Source organism: Cervus elaphus, chromosome 27 (genome assembly GCF_910594005.1).
Source record: "Cervus elaphus chromosome 27, mCerEla1.1, whole genome shotgun sequence".
NCBI lineage: Eukaryota > Metazoa > Chordata > Mammalia > Artiodactyla > Cervidae > Cervus > Cervus elaphus.
The window spans coordinates 40,751,677-40,764,651 of NC_057841.1; the positions used below are offsets into that span (position 1 = coordinate 40,751,677).

A 12,975-nucleotide genomic window follows, 5' to 3' on the forward strand; every position below is an offset into this window, starting at 1 on the left:
CCTGGGTTTAATCCCTGGGTTGGGAAGATCCCCTGGAGAAGGGAACGGTTACCCACTCCAGTATTCTGGCCTGGAGAATTCCATGAACTGTATAGTCCATGGGGTCATAAAGGGTCGGACACGACTGAGTGACTTTCACTTCACTTCAAGTTATTATCACTGTTACTTTTCTTGCTCATTCCCCGATGGCTCAGATGGTAAAGAATCTACCTGCAATGCAGGAGATGTGGGGTTGATCCCTGGGTTGGGAAGATCCCCTGGAGGAGGAAATGGCAACCCAGTCCAATATTCTTGCTTGGGAAATCTCATGGACAGAGGATCCTGGCAGGCTACAGTCCATGGGGTGGCATTCAGACACGACTGAGTGACTAACACTTAAAGGAGGATAATACTAATAATAACTAAGCCCAATACTTATTGAGCCCTTAGTATGCCAGGCACTATGCTTTGAACTTTACATATATTGTACCCATCAGTTTGTATTATAGCCTATAAAGTACCAGTGCAACAGCACCTATTATTATTCTTATTTTCCAGATGAGGAAACTATTAAGTAATTGGCCTAAGTTCACACAGGTTGTGAAATAAATGATTATAATGTTAACTATTAGATATAGATTAAATTTTAAATGTTGGAAAAGATTTGAGAATTCTGACCCTAAAAAGGTAAAACTGTGAGGAGTCCGAGGACCTAGTAATAATCTCACATATTTGAGGGATTCAGATTTAAATTGGATTGCAGTGTAATGAAATTTGGTGACTATTTTGTAGCCTAAATTGTAATTTACTTGTTGTTGTTCAGTCGCTAAGTCGTGTCCGATTTTTTGCAACCCCATGGACTGCAGCACACTAGGCTTCCCTGTATTCCACAATCTTCTGGAGTTTGTTCATGTCCATTGAGTCAGTGATGCTATCTATCTCATCCTCTGCCACCCTCTTTTCCTTTTGCCTTCTATTATTATTCTTCATCAAAGAAGCTGCATCACATGGTCACATTAAATGTGAAGGCGTAGGGATCTTCCTGATGGTCCAGTGGTTTAGACTTCAAGCTGTCAGTGAAGGGGCCTGGGTTTGATCCCTGGTTGGGGAAGTAATATCCCTCATGCCATGTGGCATAGCCAAAAGATTAAAAAAAAAGAATAAATTAATTAAAAATAAATGTAAAGGTACAATCTAGGCTCTGTCAACATAAGAAATGTGACCTTGGGTTCTCATTTCTGGGGAATTGGTGATCATACCACATATACCAGAAGGCTGCTGGCACATGTAGGAGCTGGATGAGACAACCATATAAAGCGTGCAGCCCTCTCATATAACTTCTGTAGCTGTGAACAAAGATTTGCAGAAGAGCAAGAACAATTCTTTGGCTCACTAAAATATCCAGATATTCAAGAAGCAGTGCAACCTCTGAAACAAAGTCTTTGTTCTCAATATTTTTTGTGAATTTCAGAGTAGTTCCATCTTACTGGCTAATAATAATAATACAAGTTGGATGTCATGTAGTGCATGAATGCTTTATTATTTGGAGAGTTACCTAACCAACCAGTGGACCTGGGAGGTGATAAAGATAGAAGCTTTTAAATAAAGTGAACAATAAGACTGATAAATAATTACCTTTAAATTATATTGTTAAGTAAAAAAGGCAAGATATAGACTAGTGAGAGGTATATGCTGCTAATATTTGGGTTAAAAAAAAGGGTATAAATAAAACATATATGTGGTTGACTATGTGCAAAATAGGGATTCCCTGGTAGCTCAGCTGGTAAAGAATCTGCCTGCAATGCAGGAGGCCCCAGTTCAATTCCTGGGTCAGGAAGATTGCCTGGAGGAAGGGACAGGCTACCCACTTCAGTATTCTTGGGCTTCCCTGATGGCTCAGACAGTAAAGAATCTGCCTGCAATGCCTGAGACCTGGGTTCAATCCCTGGGTTGGGAGGATCCCCTGGAGGAGGGCATGGCAACCCACTCCAGTATTCTTGCCTGGAGAATCTCCATGGACAGAGGAATCTGGTGGGCTATAGTCCACAGAGTCACAAAGAGTCAGACATGACTGAGTGACTAAGCATGTGTGCAAAATAACCCTGCAGGGAGATGCAAATATTGGTAATATTAATTCTCTCCAGAAAGGAGAACTGACTGGTTATTCCTTCTCCCCTGGAGAAGGAAATGGCAACCCAGTCCAATATTCTGGCCTGGGAAATCCCCTGGACAGAGGAACCTGGCTGGCTACAGTCCATGGGGTCGCAAAGAGTTGGACACGACTTAGCAACTAAACGAACAACAACAGCAAAATGGACATAATATAAAATTCTCCATATTAACCTGTTTTAAGTGTCCATTTCCAGTGGCATTAGGTACATCCACATTGTTGCACTATCAGCAGCATTATCCATCCCCAGAATCTTTTTTCATCATTCCTAACTGAAACCCTCACAGAAAGCTGCATTCTGTAAACTCAGCCCTCCAAATAACCCTAGGTGGGCTATATTAGAAAACAGACTCCGGAAGATGAAATAATTTGCCTGGGACAACACAGAGGAGGGACCTCTGCTCTTCCCCACTCCTCAGAATCCTCTGGGCGGTGAGAGGGAATCAGCTCCTGGGATGTGGTTGGGGCAAGGGTGGGTGGAGGCTGGCTCCAGACCCGGCCTCCTGCTAGGTCATCTGGTCCCAAGCCACCAGCGCTACAAGTTCTTTTAGGAAACGACAACTCGTGCCATGGTAACCTGTAGGTTACATAAAAGCATTTGACTCGTTGCTACCAGAGAAAGTCTAATTGCCCTTTCAAAGTGGACGCTGCAGAGTGGATGGTGAACATCCATCATCGCTGTGAAAACGTACCCCATGCCTGCTCTCAGGTGTGCCTTAGAGTTGGTTTAGCATGGACAGATTTATTGGCTGCCATGTCAGGAAGTTATTATTCAAAGGGCACCTGCATAATGGTACAGCGCAACAAAAACAGGGGAAAGAATGACTCCTCTACATTGATGGAAGGAACCTTCCAACAGAGTAAGCCAAGCTGAACCGATCTACCAACCAAGAATCAGTCCGATCTTATCACCTGGCAACAGAAAACAGTGACCTGAACTGAGAGGCCTGCCAGAGTATCCACCTTTTTAATGACATGCATGATTAAGTAACCCACAATCACACTGGCCCTGGTGCACATTCTTCTCTCATGATGCTGTGATGTGAGTTATTGCTTTCCATGCTGTCCATCCCTTTTGGTTTCACTGGTCATCACTCCCACGTCTGTGCGAAGTATTTCACATTTTTGTTCTCATGCGGTTACTCAGTAGCATCAAACACACCGTAACACCACCCAGCAACCCAGGTTTTTCTTGGATGCCCACTCTTTTTTTGAGACTTAAAATGTGCCTCAGGTGGAGAAGGAAATGGCAACCCACTCCAGTATTCTTGCCTGGAAAAATCCATGGACAGAGGAGTCTGGTGGGCTGAAGTCCATGGGATTACATGACTGATCGTGTGTGCACGAGGGTGGAGGGAGATGGGTTGGTAGCAAGAAACTGGTAGAACTAAAAAATAAATAAATAAAAAAAATAAATAAAGACTCGATAAAAATGACAAAAAAAAAATGTGCCTCAGGAATTGAGGGCACTTCATGTTTGATATTGAATCCATGTTTGTTTAATTATCATCCCCTTGTCTCACAACATTCAATTTGAAGAACAAAAATAAAAGCAGCTAATCAACTATTCTTCAATTTTTAAAAAATGGAATATTTTTTGGGAAAAAATTGCTAATAATGTCTATAGACAAACACTTTCATAATTTTTTTAAATCACTTTTTTTTTTTTTTTTGGCCACATGGCTTACAAAATCTTAGTTCTCTGACCAAGGTTTGAACCTGTACCCGTGGCAGTGAAATCGTGGAGTCCTAACCACTGGACCACCAGGGAACTCCCTAAAATTACATTTAACTTAGGGGAGTCCAGAGCCAATAATTTGAGAGTCTGGTTCTACAATAGCTACATCATCCAAAATGGCAAGAGAGCAAATCTTCTGGGAAAACAAAAAGTTTACATTTCTTGATTTTGGGTTCCTATTTCAAAGGACAGAAAGTGAAGTTGTTGGGACTTCCCTTGTGGTCCAGTGGTTAAGAATCTGCCTGCCAATGCAGGGAACATGGGTTGGATCCCTGGTCCAGGAAGATTCCACATGCTACGGAACAACTAAGCCCGTACACCACAACTGAGCCCGTGCTTCCCAACAAGAGAAGCTACCGCAATGAGAAGCCCTCACACGGCAAATGGAGAGTAGTCCCTGCTCACTGCAACTAGAGAAAGCCTGTGCGCAGCAACAAAGACCAGAGCAGCCAAAAATAGCTCGTTCAGTCATGCCCAACTCTTTGCAACCCCATGGACTATTACAGTCCATGGAGTTCTCCAGGCCAGAATACTGGAGTGGATAGCTGTTCCCTTCCCCAGGGGATCTTCCCAACCCAGGGATCGAACCCAAGTCTCCCGCATTGCAGGCAGATTCTTTACCAGCTGAGCCACCAGGGAAGCTCCCCAAAATATAACTAATTAATTTTTTTTAAGGAAGGGAGGCTGTTACCTGGATCCCAATGGACAGGCATCGGTTTTTCTTGAAGTGGTCCTTCTTCCTGTCTTCTGCAGTGACGGTGGCCATGGCGGTGGTGGTGGTGATGGTGGCGGCGTTGTTGCCCATGTGTTGACTCGCAGGGCCATGGATCTGGGCATTGGCGGCCTCGATGGCGGCTGTCAGAGCCTTCATACTGTCCAGGCTCTCCGTGGAGTTGCTCAGTCCAGACTGGCTGATAATATCCCCTCGCTGGCCCTGTCCGTCCATGTAGGCGTCCTGGGCTGACTCTGTGCTACTCTGGGCTGTGATAGAAATGAAAGGTTTCGTGGTAGTTCTGGGTGGGACTGGAGGTGGTGTCTTCTTATATGTTGTAATGCAAGATGACACTGGAAGACAGCGAAAACAAAGACACTGATTTCTGCATGGGTTTTAACTGCTGATACTGTAACTGACACCCACTGGATATCAGGGCCCACGAAACACATCAAGACATTGAACGTGAAAGCAGGTCTGTCGATAGACTAAGGTCCCTGCTTAGGGGGCAGATGTGGGCCTCCTCCAAGGTGACACCCCCCGCAAGACTGAAGGAGAAAGAGACTGAAAAACACCGATCTCTGAGATGGAAGTTTCTGAAACAGAGATTAATATGAACCGACATAAAACAGACAGGACTGGCCATCTGTAGAAATCTTCCCAGGCAACAGGGAACCCTGAGAAATAATGAGTAACACGGATGAGGCCAGGGGCAGTCTGCCTTCTCGGGAAAATATTAACCACAGCTAACGCTGAACAAAGTAGCTCATGAAGATTCTGGTGGTTCATAAAGAACATTGGGAAAAAAAAAGAACATTGGAAAAAAGAAGAAAGCAAAGAGGTTGTAAACCTGTGTGTTCTAACCCTGAGAACAGGGCAAAGTGCTGGTGGAGGGGGGTTTGGACGGGAAAGGAGAGAGGGCTGGGGAGGGGGTGAGCTGAGCACACTGTCATAACCTCCTGCAACTTGTGTTCAACTGCACTCAGTTCCTCCTCCCTTTCTTCCTGCCTTTCTTTTCCTTTGTCTTCCCTCCCTCCCTCCCTCCTCCTTTCCTTCCTTCCCTTTTCTGGGTATGTGCTCACTATATAAACTCTTGTTCTGAGTTGAGGTGTTGTTTCTGAGAGGATGACGCTGCACATCCATCTCCTATTAGAAAATATGTAAAATATTGTAAAAATGCACCCGCTAGCAGGAGATCAGGCTTCCCTAGTGGCTTGGATGGTAAAGTGTCTGCCTGCGATGCAGGAGACCAGGGTTCGATCCCTGGGTCAGGAAGATTCCCTGGAGAAGGAAATGGCAACCCACTGTAGTAGTCTTGCCTGGACAATTCCATGGACGGAGGAGCCCGTAGGCTACAGTACCTGGGGTCGCAAAGAGTCAGACAAGACTGAGCGACTTAAACTTCACTTTCACTTAGTGGGAGGTCAGCCCTCAGGCAGCCCATAGGAGCCCACTCCCTGAAGCGCAGTCCTTCAGGGGATGTGACCAGCACGGGTGCCTGAGTCTCTGCAGCCACCAGTCCTTCCCTGCAAGCATCTGAGGGTGACCCCTTGGTCTTGAGGAAGCTGGATACACTATTTTCAGCTTTGCCTGTATGGAACACGATGGAGGAAAACACAGAAATGAAGGAAGTTTCGAAGTGGGAACTAGCCCCTCGGTAAAGAACGAGTCCTTAAACAGCTTTCCACAGACCCCTTAAAAAGTGGTTCAGACCACTGTGTTTCTGTCACTTTCTCCCCCACCTCATTCCCAGCCCGACCCCCATCCTCTCCCTTTGGGACTGTCGTTAACACTCACAGCAAATGCCAGCTAGTTACCCCGGTTCTAGCTGCCACTTGGGCCATCTAGTTGAATGAAATACTTGCTTCAGTATTCAGGGTGTCTCTTGAGGTCACTAAAAAAAAAGTGTCCTGTGATGAACAGTGAACAGGAAGATTGATTTTCTCTGTCCTGCTGTTCTGCTGCCCTGAGATTTGGCGTAATTTCCTAGCCCATAAAAGACAGGGACAGAGATACTTGACTACTTCCTAAGGGTTGTCTAAGAGTTGAAGGAAGAGGAAAGCACAGATGAAACATTTCGGTATCACGTGTGCTCTGAGAGCGGGGGCAATGAGAATAATAGACATGTGGCCGCTGCTTAGTTACCTGGGGCTGGCAGAGGCTTCCCCGGGAAAACCTTCCATCCCAGCTCTGCGTGACTCACACATCTTTACATTTGAACACAGCTCAGCAGTCTGCACTCCATCCTCCGCAGTTTTTAGCTAAGATGCCTGAGAGATAACAGGGCCAGCAGAGGCTCACGGTAGCCAGTGGAGGCAGAGCTGGAGCAGGGCTAGGCTGGGCTCAGGTTCCCCACGAGCACAGAGAAACCAAGGGATGCAGACAGGTGCATGGTTGATGGCTCCCCTCACTCGACTGAGTTTCCTGCACTGTAACCACAAGGGAGCTACCTTCTGACTCGCAGGAAGTTTGGAGGGGACAATGCTCAGTGTCACTTACTCATTTGCGGACCACAGTGGGTGGGACAGGGAGTGGCCATCATTAGGGCGTGTGTGTTACTCACTCAGTTGTGTCTGACTCTTTGTGACCCCGTGGACTATTAACTTGCCAGGTTCCTCTGTTCATGGGATTCTCCAGGCAAGAATACTGGGGTGGGTTGCCATTTCCTTCTCCAGGGGATCTTTCAGACCCGGGGATCGAACCGGTGTCTCCCACATTGCAGGTAGATTTTTTACTGCCTGAGTCACCATCTGATCTAAGAAACTAGATCATCTTGGGACTTCTACAGTGTGAACTCATTATTTTGTTCAAAATGGGTTCTCCACACATTCTGCCCACTGATACACCAACAAAATGAAATTCCACCTTCCAACATCAGATGCCTGATATTCTGAATAATCTTTTGATTGCATGTCACCTATCCCCAGTTTCCTTTGAGCATGGATAATCAAAACAGGATAATGCAGCCAAATACAGTATCATATCATTTGCTGTGATTTACAGTAAAAATCCTCCCACAATGTGATACCTGTGATTTGGGGGGTGGGGAGTGTCACATTATTCCTAGAGTGATGATGGGGTTGGCTACAGGCCCCATAGGGCCAAATGCAACTTGGCGCCATCTAGTGACCCTTATCATCATCTCTTCCATGTTAATAGGAATCATGTCAATGATTCTGGAGGCTGACCACCTGACCTGCCTCCTGAGAAATCTGTATGCAGGTCAAGAAGAGACAGAACTGGACATGGAACAACAGACTGGTTCCAAATTGGGAAAAAGGAGTACATCGAAGCTGTATATTGTCACCCTGCTTATTTAACTTATATGCAGAGTACATCATGAGAAATGCCAAGCTGGATGAAGTACAAACTGGAATCAAGATTGCTTGGAAAAATAGCAATAACCTCAGATATGCAGATGACACCACCCTTATGGCAGAAAGTGAAGAAGAACTAAAGAGCCTCTTGATGAAAGTGAAAGAGAGTGAAAAAGTTGGCTTAAAACTCAACATTCAGAAAACTAAGATCATGGCATTTGGTCCCATCACTTCATGGCAAGTAGATGGGGAAACAATGGAAACAGTGACAGACTTTATTTTTTGGGGCTCCAAAATCACTGCAGATGGTGACTGCAGCCATGAAATTAAAAAACGCTTTCTCCTTGGAAGAAAAGCTATGACCAACCTAGACAGTGTATTAAAAAGCAGAGACATGACTTTACCAACAAAGGTCCGTCTAGTCAAAGCTGTGTTTTTCCAGTAGTCATGTATGGATGTGAGAATTGGACTATAAAGAAAGCTGAGTGCCGAAGAATTGTGCTTTTGAACTGTGGTGTTGGAGAAAACTCTTGAGAGTCCCTTAGACTGCAAGGAGATCAAACCAGTCCATCCTAAAGGAAATCAGTCCTGAATATTCATTGGAAGGACTGATGCTGAAGCTGAAACTCCAGAACTTTGGCCACCTGATGTGAAGAACTGACTCACTGGAAAAGACCCTGATGCTGGGAAAGATTGAAGGCAGGAGGAGAAGGGGGATGAAAGAGGATGAGACGGTTGGATGATATCAACTCGGTGGACATGAGTTTGAGTAAGCTCTGGGAGTTGGTTATGCACATGGAAGTCTGGTGTGCTGCAGTCCATGGGGTCGCAAAGAGTCGGACACAACTGAGCGACTGAACTGAACTGAACTGGACTGAACTGGAGGCTTGGATCAACAGGGACTCTCAGGGCAGGGATATCAGACATCTACTAGGCTCAGACTGGACAGAAAGAAACCCTGGGACATTGCTTCCCCAACAAGTTGGTCAAGCCCCAGTGCCCAAAGGACGTAAAAATTTGTGACTGGCTCCCTCTGAAACAGGGAACCGTCCACCATGGGGTCGCATCCCAGGGGCTTCTGTGTTGTCATCATTGTTCAGTCCCTCGACTCTTTATGACCCCACGCACTGCAGCACACCAGGCTTCCTTGTCCTTCACCATCTCCCAGAGTGTGCTCAAACTCATGTCCATTGAATCAGTGATGCCATTCAGTCACCTCATCCTCTGTCACCCCTTCTGCCCTCAATCTTTCCCAGCATCAGGGTCTTTTTCAATGAGTCAACTCTTCGCATGAGGTGGCCATAGTATTGGAGTTTCAGCTTCAGCCTCAGTCCTTCCAATGAATATTCAGGGTTGATTTCCTTTAGGATTGACTGGTTTGATTTCCTTGCAGTCCAAGGGACTCTCAAGAGTCTTCTCCAGCACCTCAATTCAAAAGCATAAATTCTTTAGCACTTGGCTTTCTTTATGGTCCAACTCTCACATCTGTATATGCTACTGGAAAAACCATAGCTTTGACAATATGGACCTTTGTTAGCAAAATGATGTCTCTGCTTTTTAATATGCTAAGTTTGTCATAGCTGTTCTTCCAGGGGTTTTACTATGAGATTTTTACTGGTGTGTAGAGCCTGGCATGATTCTGCCAGGGTTATTGGAGTCAAAGAAGTACCACCTGTCGGTCATCAAATAGGAAGTTAAAAGAAATTCAGATCTCTCAGACTGTACTTTGAGGACAAAACTCAGACAAGTACATCCCCCAATTTTCCCCAGCATCACTCTTTCTTCATTTTGCAAACTAAACACTCTCTTCTCTCTTTTCTTTTTTTTCCCTTCTTATAAATTCTACTTTCACGATTCAGCACCACGAATGATTTAGAATCCACTGAGGGGGGCATCCCTGGTGGTTCGGTGGTTAAGAATCTGCTTGCCAATCCAGGGGACACGGGTTTCATCCCTGTTCTGGAGGATTCCACATGCTGTGGGCAACTAAGCCCATGCGCCACAACTACTGAGCCTACACGCCCTAGAGCCTGTGCTTGCCAACACGAGAAGCCACTGCAATGAGAAGCCTGAGCGCCCCAACAAAGAGTAGCCGACACTCCCCAAAGTTAGAGAAAGTCCATATGTGGCAACGAAGATCCAGTGCAGCCCAGAACAAATAAGAAAATAAAGCCTTCTGTCCAAAAAAAAGAATCCACGGAGGTCTGAGCTCGGTGGGGGGGGGGTGTAGTAGAGTGAGGCCCAAGGATGGGGAACTTAATAAATCTCATCAAGATAGAAACAGAAAGTGAGGGGCTTACATGCAGTAAGGGAAACACTTCATTTGTTTAAGAGGAACATTCTCAAAAAGATTGATTAAAAAAATGCATGTGGCCCTTCTATTCCAGTGGAACTTGAAAAAGAAATGATGCTGTAGATTTAATCGTTATGGCTGCTTTCTTTTGTCTGGCTTCCCTGGTGGCTCAGATGGTAAAGAATCTGCCTGCCAATGCAGGAAACCTGGATTTGATTCCTGGGTTGGGAAGATCCCTTGGAGAAAGAAATGTCAACCCACTCCCAGTATTCTTGCCCGGAGGATCCCATGGACAGAGAAGCCTGGCAGGCTGCTGTCCATGGAGTCCCAAAGAGTTGGACAGGACTGAACAGCTAACACTTTTTTCACTTTCACACTTTTCCCCTGGTAGTCCGGTGGTTAAGATTTTGTACCCCCAATGCAGGGGGCCCGGGGTTCGATTCTTCATCAGGGAACTAGATCCTACATGTCGAAACTAAGCCTTCACATACCACAACCAAAGATCCCATGAGACAACGAAGGGCGAAGATGCCTCCTGCAGCAACAAAGACCTGGAGCAGCCAAATAAATATTAAAAAATACATAAAGGGACCTAAATGCTATTTCTTCATTCCCATTAAAAAAGAAATTCAATAGACATGGTCTCATGACCCAGGAATACGGATCTCACTGAACCCATTTGTTTGATAGTAAGACTGAGGCTCAGGGCAGGTAACTAACTTTGCTGAATCATGCCACTCACAGGGCCTCAAATCCCATCTCTTCTGTTCAGCCAAACCACCTGTGTTCATCCGCCTAGTAAACCTTCCCTGAAATACCGTGTCCAGTAGAAGACAATGCTCTCCAAGAGGATCTCCAGGAAACTGCTTCTAACTCAGTTGTCTGGGTCTAAGGTCTGGAGGATGACTACATTTGGAGTGGTCAGCAAGGGGTGCCCAGGTGCGACCTTAAAACGCTGCAAAAGGAGAGAAACTGCACGAAAACAAAATACACATGGAAAAAGCGCTCCCTTGTTTCAAAATATTTACAGCTTAACGTTTCCAGGCCACCCAGAGTGTGGTGGTCAGCGGTCTCACCGGCCCCACGGTGAGGAGGCGGTGATCAGAGGGCTGCGGGGGACGGGGCGCAGGGCTCCTGGGGTGGGGGGCAGGGCTTCTGCTGGCCTCTGTCCTGGTTAGTTTTGGCTCAAGGGCTGTGGCCAGGAGACCGATTTCCACCAGAGCCACCCTCCACGTAAACCACAGAAAGGAGTTAAACTTTTCCTCCTTGTTAAGTAGAGAGAAGCAGGCTTGTGTGCGGTGGAGGAGGGCGGAGAAGGATGTGGACAGAGGGCGGGGCGGTGTCATAACTCTTGTAGTCATAGGACTGGCCAGTTGGTAGTTACCAGTGTTCCAGACACTTCCTAATGCCAGACAAATGCCCCAAGCCCCAGCTTGTCTGGCTTCTAGATCTATTCAACCGATAGCAGCCGGGCTCCACCGGGGAAAGCCGACTTCTAGCGAGCCTCCGCGGCTAATCAAACGCAACATTGTTTTCAGAAGGAAGAATGGAAAGGTTTGTTTCAGAGTCACAGCTTTTTTTTTTTTTTTTAAAGAGGCACCCAAGTTGTTTTTACAAGCTGCTACAAAACTTGGGCTTCCTGAGGTGAGGCTGTCGTGCACAGTGCATGTACTGTCCCAAACTCCAAGGAGGCAGGGATCCGAAAATTAGTTATTAAAAAAAAAAGCCCCGGGCACTTCATGCCTGGAAATGATGTAAGACGCAGCCACTCCTCTGTTACAACTACAACCAAACTGCTCGGCGATCGCAGCAGCTGCTTTCCAAATGTCAGCGCCCAGCCGGGGCAAAGGGCTGCAGAGCCACCGAGCCCGAGGACTGTGCGCGCTACCTCTGTCGCCCACATTTTCTCCAGGCACTCGCAGGACCCTGGCAACAGGTAACGTGGCAACCTTGGCCTTCTAAACTGGCAAGCGGCAAGATTACAGAGAACAAAAGGATTTTTTTTTGAAAACCAGCTGCATCTCCCTCGCCACCCCCACCCTTCCCTCCGCCCCTTGCCCTTCCCCCGCCTCCCAACTCAAAGTCTGAGAAAACAGAAGTATCGCTCCGGGCAGCTCTGCTCGCGCGCGCCCCCTGGTGACCAAAGCTCGGAACATCATTGATGTACCTTGAACTCCGAGTCTGGGCTCCCAGGTAAGCCACGCTGGGAAAGGGGACGGACCTCCCGGGTGGCTCAGTGGTAAAAGAATCCTCCTGCCAATGCAGGAGACGCGGGCTCGATCCCTGGATCGGAAAGATACCCCTGGCGAAAGATATGGCAAACCCATTCCAGTATTCTTGCCTGGAAAAGCCCAGGGACAGAAGAGCCTGGCGAACTGCAGTCCATGGGGTCCCCAAAAGATTAGCCCAGCGACTACTGGGCTAAACAACAGCGGGCTGCTTTGCTCTTCCCAAAAAACGCAGAGTAGAAGTCACGACTCAGAATGTCTTGCTTTTTAACTTATCACCTCAACAAAATTTTTCCCCTTACTGAAAGGTAAGACCTGTGGGTTGAGGTTGCTGTTCTTTCCCCCCCAACCAGCACCTGAGCAGCAGTGTTTGCTTCCTTGGCAAGTTGCAAAGCAAAAACTGCTGTGGCCTTGTGGTTAGGTGGATGGCTGTGAGGATGAATAGCCGGGAAACTGAGGATTCCTGTTGGGTGGGACTTGCATTTTCCATTTCTGTCTGAATTTGTCTTTAGTTTGCAGGAGACTTTCAGGGTAGAAG

At 46.6% G+C, this 12,975-nt stretch overlaps 1 protein-coding gene across 13 annotated transcripts in view; it reads right to left on the reverse strand.

Moving 5' to 3' along the window:
• Positions 1-12,975, reverse strand: part of DLGAP1 (DLG associated protein 1) — a 750,273-nt gene that overhangs the window by 48,104 nt on the left and 689,194 nt on the right. For 10 of the 13 annotated variants that reach the window (XM_043888810.1, XM_043888808.1, XM_043888811.1 and 7 more), the window contains one exon: positions 4,579-4,952. In XM_043888810.1, the coding sequence (XP_043744745.1) occupies positions 4,579-4,952 (374 nt within the window). The remainder of the gene's footprint in view (positions 1-4,578; positions 4,953-12,975) is intronic. The other 3 variants (XM_043888813.1, XM_043888814.1, XM_043888818.1) reach the window with 1 other exon arrangement.